The sequence below is a fragment of the Balaenoptera ricei genome, chromosome 1 (genome assembly GCF_028023285.1).
Source record: "Balaenoptera ricei isolate mBalRic1 chromosome 1, mBalRic1.hap2, whole genome shotgun sequence".
Lineage (NCBI taxonomy): Eukaryota > Metazoa > Chordata > Mammalia > Artiodactyla > Balaenopteridae > Balaenoptera > Balaenoptera ricei.
The window spans coordinates 145,872,727-145,890,362 of record NC_082639.1 but is presented as its reverse complement, the minus strand read 5'-3'; the positions used below and the strand labels follow the sequence as shown (position 1 = coordinate 145,890,362).

General features: G+C 41.4%; 1 protein-coding gene across 1 annotated transcript in view; it reads left to right on the top strand.

Moving 5' to 3' along the window:
- Positions 1–17,636, top strand: part of NMNAT2 (nicotinamide nucleotide adenylyltransferase 2) — a 206,363-nt gene that overhangs the window by 42,784 nt on the left and 145,943 nt on the right. The window contains exon 4 of the mRNA XM_059937698.1: positions 2,350–2,495. Within this exon, the coding sequence (XP_059793681.1) occupies positions 2,411–2,495 (85 nt within the window). The 5' untranslated portion in view covers positions 2,350–2,410. The remainder of the gene's footprint in view (positions 1–2,349; positions 2,496–17,636) is intronic.

Here is a 17,636-nt window from a genome sequence, read left to right as displayed (position 1 = left end):
GTTCTTCCCCAGATATTCAAATGACAGATTCCTTCACTTCTTTCAGGTCCCTGCTCAGATCCCATCCTATCAGAGAGGCCATCCCTGACCACCTTGAATAAAGGAGAATTTCCCTTTCCTTTTCTTCTCATCCAGCTTTATTTTTCATTATGTTATCTGTTACCATTATGTTTATTTTATTTTATTTTTTAATGGTCTGTTTTGCCCTCTAGAATGTGAGCTGTATTAAAGCAGGGACTTTGTTTTGTTCACAGCCTCTAAATCAAGTATCTGGCACGTGGCAGACACTCAATAAATATTTATTGCCCAGCTAATCAGTGTCAGAGTTTCCTACCCAAGTCGGGCTCCCCTCAACATCTCCTGCTCTTCTGCCCCAATAATCTGCATCCCCTGTGAGGGAAGATACATCAAATTACAAATATACATCAATTCTTAGGACTTATCTTTAAACTGGAAATTTTATGCATATTAGGATCAATTTGCTTTTCAGCATAATTTAACAAATATTTACTGTACACCAACTACATGCTCTTAAATAAGAAACAATGACCAACCCACTAAAATAGGTAGAAATTTATCCAAGAATCTTGAAGCCCAAAAAAGGTAAATATTTGTACTTGTGGATCTCTAAGTTCAGAATTATTATGTGTACCTAAATCTAATACAATGCATATGTCAATTATATCTCAATTTTTTGAAAGGCTATTTAAAAAAAACTCAAATTATTAGGTTTATTTATTGTCTCAGAATAGAACATTGGTCATCCCTGAAACTTCCTTTCTCCATCTTTCTCACTCTCAGCCCACTCATTTACTTAAACCAAATTTCTAGACATTTTCCTAGATTTCTCTTCCCCTCATCCTTCACATCCAATCCATTTGCAAAGACTGTAAACTTTGTCTACAAAACTTATCCTGAGACCATTTGCTTCTCATTAGCTTCAGCTCTATAAAACCTAGTCCAAGGACAACTGCACCTGCTTAGACTACCAGGAGGATTTCCTAAATGCTTTCCTTGCCTTCCCATTTTCCACCTAGCAGCCAGAGTGATCTTATAAAAATGTAAATTACTTATCACTTCTCTGCCTAAAAGCTTCAGTGGTTTCCTTTCGTTATTCCTCTCTAAGTTATTCCTCTTAGAGAAACATCCAAACCCTACCCTAGCCTACAAGCCCTACTTGATTTGGTCCTAATCACCAGTCCAATCTTCTCTCTTAGCATTTTTCCCATTATTCATGCAGTCTGGTCACACTGGCCTTCTTTCATTTCTAGGAGCACAATGAGCCCTTCCCTGTCCCAGAATACTTGTACTAACAACTCCTTGTCACTTGGGTCTCAGTTTAAATTTCACCACCCCAGAGAGGCCTTCCCTAACTTCTTCATTTCAAGTGGTCCCCTCTTCTCCATTCACCCATTGTTCTGTCAGAGAGGGCACTGCATTCACTTATTGTGCATTGCACAATTGCCATCTAATATTTCCTTCTATGTTTGTTTATTGTCTATGTCCTTCCAGTAGAATGTAAACTTGATGAAGACAGGGACTTTGCCTAATCAGCAGTGTTTATAACAGAGCCTAACACATAGTAGGCACTCAAGGAACACTTGTTGAATGGGTAGATCTTTGTCTCAATTTTGATAGCTTCTGTAAGATCACAATAATTTTCTAGCACAGCTTTAGTAACTCTGTCACATCCATGTTCTCATTGCTTCAACCCACAAAAGGAGCAGTATGCCAGGGGAGGGATTCAGCTTCCCCCTACCTCTTGGCAACCACTAGGTCAACCTCTGGACTCAGTTCAGTAGTTCAAAACCATGAGATAAGGGGGGAACGACGGGCAGAAATGAATACTCCTGAAGTGACCAACTGTCATTTCCCCACTTAAAATTTGAGCAGAGAAAGAAAACAGTTCTTAAAATCGAACACTTTTGGAGTTGGAAATGTTCGAGAAAGTAGGTGTGGACAGAAAAATGTTAGATTGGGAGAGGAAAGCTAATTCAGAAGGAGGTAAGAGAAAGAGCTCACACCATGCTGATGGTTGCCTGTCAGTGTTCAGGGTTCTGGGCTTGGGTACCACATCTCGACTTATAGATAAACACTAAGGAAGAGAGCGTGATGGGGTGGGGTGGGGTGTGGGTGAGAGAAAGGGAGGAGAGGGAGACCAGGGCGAGAGGCGTGAAGAAGCTAGAAGGAAAAGAGGACGGAGCTCAGCAATACAAAAGCAGCCTCGGATCTTGCCGGAGCTGCAAGCGTTAAGGCGAGGCGGGGAGTGACGCGGTTTGCGTCTGGAGCGGCTCGTTGGAGTCCCCAGCATCCACCGCCGGAGCCTCGCCTTCCTTTCTCGCTCTGCAGACGCATCGAGACACAAAAAGAGAGGCGACCCCTGGACCAGCGCGAGGGACCCACCCGCACCATGACCGAGACCACCAAGACCCACGTTATCTTGCTCGCCTGCGGCAGCTTCAATCCCATCACCAAAGGGCACATTCAGATGTTCGGTGAGTCCTCCCGCCCACCCCCGGAGACTGCTTCCGCCTCTTTCCTTTCCCCGGCACCTGTGTTTTCCAGGGCGTCAGACGGTAAGGCGAGTACCCATCTGGAGAGGTGTGCTGGCCGATCCAGCTGGTGGGAGGTCAGCCCCTCTATTCTGGGCTCCCGGGAGGGGGACGCAGACTGTGCTTCCGAGGCGTCACTCGCTCGGGCCAGACCCTACTCGCTGGGGGCCAAGGGGTGGGGGAGGGGAGGGGCCGGAGGGGAGTGTTGGTTCGGGTTGGTGGGAGGTCGAGGTTTGAGAACTGGGGTGCGGTGGTGCGGTGGTCTGGCTACTTGGCCGGTGAGGATCGGGATGGGGGCAGAGGTTGGGGCGCGGAGAAGGGAGAAGGGGGTTAGAGATAACGTGCTGTTTGTTTAGGTTGGGCCGAAAGCTCGAAGGAGTTAATGATGTATATGCTTCAGAGACACAAACACACACAACACACCAGGAACAGGGCTGGGCTTCAAGGAGATTCGTTTATGGTTTGGCTGCTGGTTCGGGGCGGCCCGGGGCAAAGGTTTGAGGGTTATGGACAGTGGATTGCCCGCGCGAGGTGGATGGCTTGGTGAATGTGGAGGTGGGGAGCAGGGGGCGGGGGCCTGGGCTTGGCTGCCGGGACCCGCCGCCTAGGAAGGGGAGGGGGCGGGGCGGTTGCTGCGGGCTGCCCTTTGCGAGCCGGTGTTGAAGGATCGGGCCCAAGTTGGCTGAGGCTCTGCCCAGGTTGGCGATGGCTCCCACGAGGTTTGAGCCGTGCGAGTGTATGTACGACTGTGTGTGTGTGTGTGTGTGTGTGTGTGTGTGTGTGTGTGTGTTTGGGGGCTGGGCGGGGCGAGGGCGCATCATCGCGCGTGTTTTTCAAGGAGGCTTTGTGGCGAAGAGAGAGACGGAGTGAGCGGGGGCTCCTGGCTGCTGGCTGGGATTCAGACGTGGCAAGGGAAAGGTGATCGTTGCCTGCCGGAGATCTCGGGCCACCGGTGGGTAAACGGCGGGGCTTCGCTGCTGCTCCAGGAGGACCCAAAGGCGCGGGGGCTTGCGCGTTCAGACCCTGAGGGAGGGACGCGGAGGTCACTTTAGAAGCAGGAATTGAGAAGTTATAAGTCGGGATGCTTTTCTTCTGGCAATGAGAGAAACGAGAAGAGGAAAGCGAGTGGACTAGGGATGGATGAGTGAAGGGTGGGAGGCCTTGAGCCGGCCGGCCAGCGAGGCGCTATCCAGAGACAGCGGTGCTGAAACGCAGGGCGAGCCGGAGCCGGCTGCGGGCACACGTGTTTACCCGGAGCCTGAGGATTGCGTGGGCCCTCCTAGGGCTGTTTAGTGAAAGCCACATCATATCGGTAAAGACTGGGCGAGGTGGCTTAGAATAAAAATATTCCTCTCTTAAACCTAAAAGGTGAGTTGAACTGGGCACCCTTATTAAAAACCTCATGGAAAGAATATACTTTGAGCAGAGTGCAGATCAGATAGGCACATTTATAGGATCCAAGGAGGGTGACTGAGGTAGCCATCCCTTCCTCACCATACTTTCGCTTTTAAAAGCATTGTATCAGGAGCTGGTGCCAACTTACCTATTAAATAAAGACTTTTGTTCAAGCATCAAAGTAGACTAGAGCATCTCATCAGCCTTCTAAGGGAATATCAGTGCCCTGAAAACACTCTCCTTTCACTTTCTTTTGATTCTGGTGTCTTCACCCCTGTCCTTCTTTTCTTCTCTGTCTGTATTTCCTCTAGCCATTTTATGTGGCTGTACTTTATTCCTCTCAGTTGCCCAGACAGGGAGGAACTTTCCTCTGGAACTCCTTGGCTCTAGTAATCTTTAGAGGGCCAGCAGGTACTCCTCCTTTCTTCCTGGGACTAAGGATGTACTTAATTCCACTTGTTTTGGATTGCAAGAGGGGTAGATTTAGATCGAGAACCAGGGATTTTGTCTTGCAGCTAAAGAGAGTTTAGTAATAGTGATAAAGGCTTTTGTTAAGTTGATGCTGACCTGCCAGTTCTCCATGAGTTTAGAGGAGTGAGTATATGGAAATAGGTATGGATTACAGCAGGGAGGTTTAGACATAGAATAGGTGAAAGGAGACTTTGACAGTAGTGACTTTTGCTTGTTATTGGAACTGAAGAAGAGGAGAGAATATCAACTTTTGAGTGTCCGTGAGTTATGTGTAATCCAGAGAGCAACAGGGAAAGAGGATACGGTATGCTCACTGTGGCTTTAAGGAGTTTATCACCTAATGAAGGATTTAGCACATATACATTGAAAAGGAAACAGGAACAAGATCACAAAATACATATTAAACAATTTTTTTTTTTGTGGAATCTCTTATGGGAATCTTTGAGCTAGTAATAAGTTTTGTAATTTATTTTTGTAGAGCAGCTTTTGATTTACAAAGCATTTTCATCGTGTATGTCACTTATTCCTAATAAGAAGCTTACGAGAAAGGCATCATTATCTCCATTTTACAAATGAGAAACTGATGTTCAGAGGCTAAGTGGCTTTCTTAAGTGGCTTAAGTGACATGGAGCGTGGGTGGCAGAATTGAGACTGGAACCCCGCATTTCTGATTCCTCTTGAATAGGCCTTTGCACTGTACCAAAAGCAGAAAGAACTGCTCACTAATCTTCTGACTGAATGATTCCATGAACTCTATTTCCTTCAAACATATACTAACAGAGATTAGAATTAAATTGCCATCAACTAAATGAGATTCCTAAATATGCATTTCCTTAAGAGCTCTTTCCCATCTCTAAAGAAACCAGGCATCCATGAACTATTTTCTCCTTTCAAATGGCTTTAACATTTTTTTCCCCAACAATACAGAAATAGTTAATGTGATAAAATTATCAAACTTTTAAAAGATGCCTGCAATTTGTAATAGAAAAAAAGTATAAAGATGCAAACAGGACTTTGAAATTAGACACCTTTAATAGAGCTTCTCTATTTTGAAATACAATTGCTTACCAAAGAAAAAAGAGACTATAAACAAAACAAAACAAAAAAGTGTCATTCAGAACTAAAAACTCAGTCTTCATCTCTGTAAAGTAGTACTTGTACAGTTCTCATTATTTGTAAAATATTTTAGAATGAGCTTGTCTTTTTATTCTGAAAGGGGAATTGATATTATTCCTACTTGTGGCTATGGGAACATATAAGAAAAAACTAATATTAAAAAAATTATTTATTTATTTATTTATTTATTTATTTTTGGCTGTGTTGGGTCTTAGTTGCAACCCGTGGGCTCTTTGTTTTGGCATGTGGGCTTCTCTCTAGTTGTGACGCGCGGGCTCCAGAGCCCACGGGCTCTGTAGTTTGTGGCCCGGCCCACGGGCTTAGTTGCCCCGCGGCATGTGGGATCTTAGTTCTCTACCAGGGATCAAACCCGCATCTCCTGCATTGGAGGGCGGATTCTTTACCACTGGACCACCAGGGAAGTCCCGAAAAAATTAATATTTGTGATAGAGGTATTTGACACATATATACTTAACTGTGACTAAAATGTTTTCAGGATTTCCCTGGTGGCGCAGTGGTTAAGAATCTGCCCGCCAATGCAGGGGACATGGGTTTGATCCCTGGTCCGGGAAGATCCCACATGCCAAGGAGCAACTAAGCCCCTGCACCACAACTACTGGGCCTGCACTCTAGGGCCCATGTGCTGCAACTACTGAAACCCACACGCCTAGAGCCCGTGCTCTGCAACAAGAGAAGCCACCACAGTGAGAAGCCCACGCACAGCAACAAAGACCCAACACAGCCAAAAAATAAATAAAATTTTAAAATAAAATAATAAAATGTTTTCAGGGATGAGTAAAAGTTTTTGGCAAAGCAGACCCATAAACCAGCCGTGTTTTATTTCATGTCTGCCTTATTACATACAAAGATAACATGAGGCTAGAAGCTTTTTTATTTTTACATGTAAGTTCGTAGCTATTAAGCATGTAGAGATTATATTTCAGTACGACTTTCTTTGCATTTATATTGCCAATATTTATCAATAAATATACCACTGGTAGATCTGATAGTAAGTTTAAACAGGAAAGTAAGAAAGGTCTGATCAGATTAACTTCTCCATAAAAAATAAAGGAGTTGAGGGACTTGATCACGGCAGAAATGTGTCCTGTTTTTTGATGATTCCAAAGTAACTGGATTTTCCAGTTTTTCTACTTCGAAATATTTTTGGTTTGAACAATTGGGTTTTTTTGAAAAACTATTTGGTTTTTTGAAAAGAGACATAATCTAATTCTGTTCCTCTTAAAATGTACTGAAGATGGCTTTCTACTTGTGAAATTGGAGTTGCAGCTCCTATTGCTACAACTAGAAATCATAAGAAAAATGAATTTGAGTTTCTACCAATATGTAGAGAACAGTCTAAAACTGAGAAACTGTTTAGTATGCTTGAAATGCATATTTTAAAAAGCTCATTAAGCAGTGTGGTACTTATACTTTTGCACCACTATCTCATTTGATTCTACCCTGTAACCTAAACTGGGTGATATTATCATCACCCTTTTGCAAACAACAAAGCAGAGGTACAAGTAAAAGTCATTTGGTACAGTCATAAGCAAAAGTCAGAATAGAACTAGTTTCCTGATATCCAGGCTGTCTCTCATCAAAGATTTTTTTTTACTCCTTTAATTGCAACAGCATTTATGAAAGAAAGAGCCACTGAACTTAGTTATCAACAAAGGGTAGTGAGAACTTTATAAATTGTTTTCCTTTGCGACACAGGCCACCAACAAAATATATTCAATGAAGATACCTGTTCCCAATATCTTATGCTTATAACAAGGAAAAGCTATTTCTTTTCTTAGTACTCATATATTTTCCATTTAACTGTGCCGCTAGAACATTTCTTCCACCACTCCCCCCACCCCTCCTCCTCCACTCTTCTGTTACCACAACTAGCTCCTACTCATCTCTCAGATTTTAGCTTCAACAGTACTTCCTCAGGGAACCTCCAATGACTCCTCAATTAAGTATGGTTACCCTTACTGACATTTGACATTTGATCCCACAGCACCTTATACTTTCCATGCCATAACTCTAATCTCATTCTGTGTTTCATGACTATTTGCCATGCTAGACAATAAGATTTATTAAGACAGAAACCATGCCTGGTTTAATCACTGATTTACTTCCTAGTACCTAGCATGGAGTAAGCTCTCCATAATAGTATAACATAATAATAATTGCAAATAAAGAGTCTTTGCTTCATAATAGTTGCTGAATAAATTAAAAATAAATGAATGTCATTCCAGGTGGAGGAATCAACCATGCATAAAGGGCTGGGGTGATGAGACAGAGAGCCATGACATATTAGAACAAAAGAAAGTTCAGGATGACTCAAGGAGGAGGGGATTGAGAAATAAGACTGGGAAGTTAGATGGAAATCTGATCAATTATGAAGGCTTGTAAGTCATGTTAAAGAATTTAGATTTTATCCCAATGGCAGTGACAAAATATTGCATTTTTTTAAGTAAAAGGATGTCATAATCATATTGTTAAGATTATGAGTTAATTGAATTTTGAACTTAAACTGGTGAAGGGCAAGGATGGAGATGTAGTGAACAGATGGGCACCTATTTCAGCAATACAGAGTTCAAGTCAGAGAAGACTGTCACCTTGCTCAGGTTGGTGGCATTTGGGATGGAGAGTGAGTGTATTTGAAAATATTTAGGAGGTAAAAGAGATCCTTATTTGGTGATTTGATGGGTGGGTGATGGCAAAGTAGTCCAGGGTAACTGGCAGGTTTCCATCCAAAGTGGATGAATAGAGAACATTGGAAGAGAAGCAGGTTTGGGTTTGGTGGGGAAAGTGAAGCTTCATACTTCTTACTCTAAGATTTTGGAAATAATGTATTCTAACCAAGTACTAATGCAAAAGAAGGAAATACCTAAATTCAAAGTCTCTTTGTAACCTGGGACGTCTGAAACTTCTAATGAAAGCTGCTAGTAGGTTTTATTTGGATTACTCAAAATTCTTCATGCAAGAAATATATTGAAATTCATTAACATTATGGAAATAAAAAGATAAAGAATTTGCCAGCTTTTTTATAAACTATGAGATGGGAGAAAATCAAGGTCCTAAAGTTGACTCTTTTATAATGTTGAGGATGTGAGATTGGAAACAGTTGATGCAGTTCAAAAGACCATTCCAGAACTTGCCCATCACTATGATGATGGCTGTAATAATATATTTAAGTGGCCGCTTGGGAATTCTAATTCACTGATAAGTTGAATGTCCTCTAATGGAAACTTATGGATCACTCATGGTGGTTTCACTGGCGAGAGCTGTGTCTGCTCATGATGTGAGAATAATGGCTGAAAAAGAAAATTTAGATATTTTTGTCCACATGAACAGGTAGTTTGATTTACTTTCTCCTGCTGAATTGATTGACAGAGCCCCACGTAGACACAATTATGCTAATTATGATAGGCAACTCTCCCATCTAGAATGCATCCCAAACCAAGGAACAGGATATAACCAAGAAGGTTGATGTACTATGAATTTTGAAATGAAGAAATATTAATTTTCAGATTCTCTTCTCTTTTTGTTTTCCTTGATCTTATTCTACATATCCAACCCTTTATGCTTAGAACTATCAGAATTAAGAGGTTCATATGACTTTTAAGAAATAGTTCAGATTACTGCTCAGTAGGAACCTCCTTTAAAATGTTATAAGTCTCAAGAGAAACACTTCTACACAAATTTCCAGTTTTAGGCCAAGTCAAATGAACAGCCTAAAATGCAGAGGCAAACTAAACTAAAAACATAACCGGCAAACCCTCAGGTCTGGATCTCTCTCTGTTTCAGGGAGATCCTCAGACAAGAGAGGAAAATGCAAAACTAGACGGATAATCTATATTTTCTGTTATTTTTCTATTAATAGGTAATAGTTGTGAAAGTAGTCTATGCATGACTGGGAAAGAGAATGAAAACCCTGTTTTGAAAGTGTTTCTTTAAAAAGATTCAAATCTAAATTTTACAATATCATTGTCCTCTCAGCCACCAATACAGTGTTGTGTATGTAGTGGGTGCTTAATCAATATTTAATGATACTATGAAATACACACTTTCTAGTAGAGTTCTCGTTCATTTTTAAAGAGTTTTCAAATCATCCTGAATTGCTCAAGAAAGATCCTAAGGGCACAAAGGAATGCATTAAATATTTTTTAAACACCAGTTTAAAAAAAAAAAAACACTCAACACACAAAATTTTGGTTAAACAAAGGCATTTAAAATAATTCTTAAGGATCTGATCTGACAAACTAAGAACTGGGATATAGGAATGCATTTTATAGAGAATTACACAACTTTATTTATGGATGTGTTCCATATCTCAATATATGTAAATGCAGCATCAGTTTAAAAAGAATAAAGTTTTCCATCGCCAGAGGTTTTCCAATCATAAGCATTCAAATGCATGGAACACATTTTTTTTTTTTTTTTAAATACAGTTTGGCAGATAGCCTCAGAAGTATTTTAGCCTAAAAAAGATGTTTGGTGGCTTACATGGTGTGACTAAGGCCATCCTCCCGGCTTTGGCTCCCTCCTCCTTCTGTACAATATCTCTATGATCTATGAACTCTGCAGCAAAGGCAAATATTATAAACATGACCAGCATCATCACCTTCCCCATGATCATTTTAATAATGGAGTTAACCTTATTTGAACTTCTTTAAAATCTACTACCATTAAACTGTCTTCCACTAAATCTATGGCATAATTCTCTTTAGTTCTGAACAAGTGAGCCAACAAGGAAAATTCTTGGAATTTGGGGGATAAGGGAGTACGAGGAGGAGGTAGAAAATGAGCAAGGCTCAGAGGCTAACCCCAGGAAGCGGTAACAGCTAAATAGCACTCTTTCTCTGCTCTCTCTCCTGTATCATGTTGCCTCCGCGTGGGTCACTATGCTGCTACATATTGACCTCACTTAATACTTTCCAGACAGTAGGCGGGTGAGTGAAGTATAGCCCCTAGATAAGGCTAAATGCTTATAGTTTTTCTCTTGTTCCAGTTGCTTAGGTCGAAAACCTTGGACTAATGCTTGATCCTTCTCTCTTTGCACATCCCATCTATGGCAGCAAATGTTTTTGGATCTATCTTCAAAATAAAACTCAGACCAATCACTTTTTCCCATCTACAGCCCTGATGTAAGCCACTGTTACATTTCATTTACATCATTGCAATAGCCTCTTAACTGATCTCTCTGCTTCTACCCTTGGCCCAATACTAAATTCTCAACAACATAGCTGAGTGATCCTTTTAAAATGTAAGTCAGATGTACGTCAGATCATGTTGCTCCTTTGCTCAAAATCCTCCAATGGTTCCCTATTTCATTCAGGGTCAAAGTCATTTTAATGACCTACAAAAGCCTCCATGATCTGCCACCTTTCCCCCTCCTCCCCCTACCTCATCGCACCTCTTTCCAACCTCATTCTTAGCCAACTTCACTGACCTCCTTGTCTTGGCCTTAGAGTCTGCACTGAATGTTCTCGCTGCCTGGAATGCCCTTCCCCCATATATCTCCATGTCTAATTGACTCTCTAAGTCTTTGTCCAAATGCAACCTTCTCACTGTCTACTTGGCAGGTCCTACTCCCCTGATCACATAGTTTAAAATCACAGCTCACACACTGCCAGTCCCCCTTGTCATGCTCTACTTATATCTTTTCCCCTTACCTCTTATCCCCTTTTAACAAAGCATGTTATTTATCTGTTACATTTATTGTTTAATGTCTGTCTCCCCAACTAGAATGTGAGCTCTTCAATGGCAGGGATCTTTGTTTACTCTGCTCACTGATGTTTCTCATGCTCCTAGAAGAGATCCTGGCACAGAGTAAGTGCTCAATAAATGTCTGTTGAATGAGTGAATGAATGAAATGTTAGAATTACCTACCACCCTGACCTTAAGTCTAGATTCTTTCTGTGGCAGGAAGGGTAGAGTCCTAAGAGGACTCAGTGGGTGTTAATTCATTCAGCAAATGTTTATTGAGTTACGAATGTGCCTCTGGCACCATGCTAAGCCTCAGGGATATGAAAATTAAAGGCATTCCTTCTTATGCCTCAGGGAGATCATCTTCTGTAGAGGAGATAAACTACACATAGCAGTTCAGGTCATAGTGCTATAAAAAGAGGGGAGGATGACGTAAAGTGAGAACATAGAAGAAAAAGTGATCACTCTAGACATGGTGGGAGGATCATCAGGGCAGGTATTAGTGAGAGTGAGCTTGAAGGTAGGAGCTGCCCAGTGGACAGGACGGAGAATGGCATTCTGGGCTGAGAGCTGGGTATGTGTAAATGCCCCAAACATCATGGCACATTAAGGGATCTCCAGGGAGCTTGTTAGATGACTGGAGTGCGGGCGGGGACAGGAAAGGGCAGGAGATGAGACAGCCAGAAAACAGGTTTTGGCAGGGGTGGAGGGTAGGCACCAAAGAGTTTAGACTTTACTCAGCCCTTTTAGTGATGGGCAGAGGAGTGCATTCCAGATGTGGGACCTACATCCCAAATGTCAGGGTTCCCTTTATTAGGGCTCTGACACTATGATTTTATCTAAATATTTTGAAGTTATTATTTCTGTATCACTCTTCTAAATATGGAGGGCTTTTTCCCCCTATGATTTAAAATTTTTATTTATTTATTTATTTATTTATTTATTTATTACTTTCTGAAATGGAACCATTTGTCCATTCTACTGAAGGAATAAATCAGTGGGAAATTATACTGCTGTACAACCCACCTAAGCAAATAAACAACCAACCAGCCACCTCTCTCATAGGAAGTTGTTCTCACCTAGGTTCTAAATGTAGCCCTTCTGTACTTCAGTGGGGTTGTTACAGGAAGGGGGACCCCTTCGAGGGCCCAAGGGTGGGCTCTTGTCTAACACTCAGAAAGACACATGTGTGTGTCTGTGTGTCTGCTGACAAAGCAAGAGACTCTATTGGGAAGGGGTGCCTGGGCAGAGAGCAACAGGGTAAGGGAACCCAGGAGAACTGCTCTGCCACGTGGCTTGCAGTCTCAGGTTTTATGGTAATGGGGTTAGTTTCTGGGTTGTCTCTGGCCAATCGTTCTGACTTAGGGTCCTTCCTGGTGGTGTGTGCATTGCTCAGCCAAGATGGATTCCAGCAAGAAGGATCCTGGGAGGTTGGCAGGACATATGGACTGGCGTCTCCTCTCTTCTTTTAACCTTTCCCCAGTTCTTCTGGTTGGTGGTAGCTTGTTAGTTCTGCCGCATTCTTTAACAGGACCTGTTGTAAGATAACTCATGCATGTGGTAACTATGATGCCAGACCAGGGCAGGCAGTTTTGGTCAGTAGTTCCCCTAATAGTATGGCACCTCATTGTTGTTAGAGTATCTTCAGATCTGGTGAACTCAGTTCACCCTAGTGTGATCTTCCTTGATTTTTAAGCATTTGTATCATGCGCCTGTTCTCTTTTCCCTAGGCTTAATTGTCTGAAGAGTGAGGACCGTTGGAGATCCTTTTCTTCGACACTTGTTTTCTGCTCTAATCCTTTCAGGAGGTCTTGAACAAGTATACTGTATATCTGCTCTTGCTATAAAGCTATGGGTGTCCGTGACTTTGAAATTTATTATATCATTTTAAAGCCTCAAATAAGTGACATTCCAGTGGGGGGTTGGGTTTCCCAGTGCTTTATTCTTCAACATTTCTTCAACCCTTCATCTTGGTACCCAGAGAGAGGTGGAATCCTCATTCCATGGAGCACTGAGATTAAACTACATCAATAACTGTTCATATCTCTTTTGAGATATTTATGTGCTGATAAATATTTAGCAGTGTGTGGTTCATCACAAAAACTACAAGATCTTCAAAATAAGGCAAAATTTTTTTTAACTTAGAGACTGTCACCCATTATAAATTAAAATTAAGAGAAACAATATAGTATTGTACATATAAATTTAAGCCATAATTGCCTCATTTACCATGAACCAATCTTGGTAAGCACAGTTTAAAAATTATTTACTTGTTTTGCCCCAGGGAATCAAAGTTTATAGATAATACATGATTTTCCCACCCTGTGAAACATGTTGATAAAGAGTGGGTAAATGTCTCAGTTTTTCCTATTGCTTCATTATTTCTCTCATTAGTTCCATTATATATGGAATTTAAGAAACTGAATTGCTATTGATTTGAGAATATACTTAGTCTCCTTTAACCTTTGTTTTGTCATCTGTAAATAGGGTGATTGATATAACCCAGGGGTCAGCAAACTACAGCCTGCCAGCCAAATGTGGCATGCAAGCTAAGAATGGCTTTTACATTTTTAAATGGTGGAAAAAACATAAAAGAAGAAAAATATTTTGTAACACATGAAAATTTTCTGAAATTAAAATATGAGTATTCATAAATAAAGTTTTATTGGCACACAGCTACACTCCTTCACGTGAAAACTGTCCATGGCTATTTTCAAATTACAACAGTAGAGCAGAGTAGTTGTGACAGAAACTGTTTGGATTGCAAAGCCTAAAATATTTACTACTCTCTGGCAGTTTACAGAAAAATTTGCCTATCCCTGATATTACCTACCTCTAGGGGTTGGAATGGGCAGTGAATTTAAAGGGTTCTAAAAATATAAAGTGCAGTTGAAGTCCATTACCCAGAGGAACTCTTTAATGAACAATTTTCAGTCTAAACTAAATCTCTAAAAAGACTCATTTAAGCAGCAAATGTAGTTTCAATTTCATAATTGTAATTTTTCTGGCTGACTGAGTAAATGACTGTGTTCACAACGGGGATGATTTTCTGGTGTTTGGTTTACATTGGACATTGATTAGCCCCGCTGGCTAATGTTGGACGTTTATCTGCTGCTGAACATTTGATGTACTTTCCCAGAACATCCTTTACCTCAGGGGTCCCCAACCCCCGGGCTGCGGACCGGTCTGTACCCGCAGCCTGTTATGAACCAGGCCGCACAGCAGGAGGTGAGCAGCCGGCGAGTGAAGCTTCATCTGCCGCTCCGAATCGCTCCCCACCTCTCCCCATCGCTCGCATTACCGCCTGAACCATCCCCCGCCTCCCACCGTCCGCGGGAAAATTATCTTCCACGAAACCGGTCCCTGGTGCCAAAAAGGTTGGGAACCGCTGCTTTACCTGATTCACGGCTGCCTCCTTTCAATCTAATATTTTGTATACTTTATATTTGAGGATTTTAAAAAATCAACACATCAGTTGCATCAGGCTTTTACAGGCTGCTCTTGCAGTCACATCTCGGTTTTCTGCAGGATCTCACCTGCCTCTGAACTCTGATAGCACTCGGTTTGTACCTCTGGTACAGCCCTTAGCACATTGTGCTCTGGGTTGTAACTATTTCAGTCCATGTTTCATATTCTCTGTCAGATTTAGGCCCTTGCGCACGTCATAGGGCCCTTTGTATCTCCTAAAATGCCTAGCACAGTGCTCTAGGCACGTGGAAGTTACTATAAATATTTAGCAAATGAATGAATGATTGAACTGTTAGGAATATTCAGAATCTCAAACTTTAGGCAAAAGAGGTGATTAGAAATCAGACAAGAATTTGGAAACCAAGAAACACAGGGAAACTGAAATTCAAGTATGACAGAGTCAGAAAACAGGACAAATAGCAAACATTTAGGGGCTTCAAAACTGAGATGGATTGTTGCCTCAAGATAGGAAGGCTCATGTGTTATAAGAGGGGAACCCTATCCCAGAGTACAGCCTCTCCAGGCACCCACAGGGCAAGCGGCAAGTCGTGTTTGGGGGCTATTAAGTTTGTAGCTTGGCAGGAGTAGAAAATGTGGGTCAAGGATGAAGGTGAATCCTGAAACTATCCACTGGGTGCTTCAGTCAGATGTCTGGTACATCCAGCAGTGGTTTCTCAGTGAGGCAAAAGTAGGTTTGGGGATGACAAAGGAGTTAAGTTTTACTTTTACTTATTCATGGTTTGAAAAAGGTTTTATGTACATGGCACCTGGCACAGGGAAGCTTTGTATGTTATTTACTCTACTTCATACAGACAAAATAGACAAAAAACCTTGGTTTGTCAATTGTAAGTTTTCATTTCAGAAACCACAGAATCTCCATTTGGAGGAGATTTAAAAAATCATGCAGATCCTCATCCAGTCCTGAAATCTCCTTTAAAACATCTTTGCAAGTGTTTGTCCAAACTCTGGCTTGAGATCGTCTAGAGCCAGGGAATGCACTATTTTCCAAAGCAGCCAAATAGCACTTGGCACAGTTTTACTTTTTTCAAGATTATTTCTTTTATTGGGCTGACATTGACCTTCCTGAGACTTCCACGTGTTGGCCCTAGTTCTTTTCCTTGAGATCCATGGAACAGGTCTAATTTGTCTTCCTCTGCTTGTGAGACGTTCGTATAGCTGAAGACAGCTACTCAGCCCTCCTCACCAGTCTTCTCCCTAGGCTAACAAGTTCCTTCAGCTGGACATCTATTACTGTTTCTAAGTCTTCATAACATCCTGGCTCATCTTCTTCAAACATATCTTCATTGTGTACATCCCTCTTTAAATGTTATGTCCAGTTTGTGATGCAGCATTCTGATGTGGCATGATGTGTGCTTTCTTACCTATTATTGAACGTAGCTTATTGGATGTTCCCCTTATTTGTGGCACTGTGTCTCTCTAATTGAATCAGGTAAGGCAACCTATGGCTAGCTGCATGCTGAAATGTCCTGACATTCTGAATAATCAATCAATTTGATGGACTAAGCTACTAAACTTAGTCCAATTTATTTAAAAATCTGGCTGGTAAAACAAAACTGATTAGTATACTGCCAAGATGGGTATCTTCTGGAACTTTGCAGGTCAATGCACATGCTTGGTTGTATGACATGTAACATGCTGCTTTCAGAATATGAAAGAAATTTTTCAGGTTCAGGGACAGGGCTGACGCTAGAAGTCTCTAAATTGTTGAATTATCAAGTTTCTTAATATTTTATTTCAGGGGCTATTTTTTTTTTTTTTTTTTAATGGGGTCTGTTGAGAGCTCCAAATCAACTCTTGTCCATGTTTAAAAGTCCTGGTTTTGGGACTGAACTCTGAACTTTCTTCCTATCTTGTCTAGCTCCTCCCTTCACGATTGTGCTATTGGCACTGCCCTAGTCCCAGGGATCCCTTGAAAAATGCTCTTATTCCCTGCAATGATGACTTTGTCCCAACAGAGGTGGTCAGTGTCACATTTAAATTGGGCAGATGGAATCTTTAAGAAAACAAATAACGAAAAAGTAATTTTCCTTATGGAAATTTCCAAATATGCAAAAGTAAACAGAATTATATAATGAACCCCAATGTACTTGTCACCCAACTTCAGTAATTATCAATGCATTGCCAGTCTTTATTCATTGGTACTCCTACCCCTACCTGCCCTATATTCTTTTGAAGCAAATCCCAGACATCCTATTGTTTCAAGGCGAGATCCTTTCAGCTAGTATATATTTGCTTCTCTGTCTATTTGCTTCTCTGACCTCCATTTACAGACTGGATCTTTCTCCTTTCCATTTCATGTTCGTTTGCTCGACAGTTTGAGTTGCAGACAGGGCTGGTATGGAGACAATGTCTAATTTCCATCTTTGAGTAGATATAATAATACCTTCACCCCAGTCAACAGTGGGTGACACAAGCATCAGCGTTGCCTTTACTGCAAGGGATTTATGGTCTTTCCCATCTTTCTCACGTCGTATGGGGCTTCCAAGGCTCCCCTCCAGAGTGGAACTCCCACTGGACACAATGGGCCATTCTTCCATGACATGCAACATTCGGCTCTTTATTCCTTGTCATTCAAAGCCATGAATGTCTGTGTTAGATGTTCCTTCCTACATCAGTGGTTCCCAACCTGGGGACTCTGAACAACCAGGGTTTCTCATAAATCAGAATAAGGGTCAGGGAACAGTTTCCAGTATCTCTAAGCATATGCAATCACCCTCAATATGGCACAGGCTATGTGTCAAGTTTCTGGGCTTTTGCTTGTATTATTATTAGTTTGGTGAGATAATCTCATATTGATCAGGAGTCCTGCTTGGTAGCTATAGCTGTCTTTGATGAGCCAAAAAAAAAAAAAAAAAAAGGAATTTTTTTTTCTTCCATTTCTTCATAAGAAGAGGAAAGTAATTAAACAAA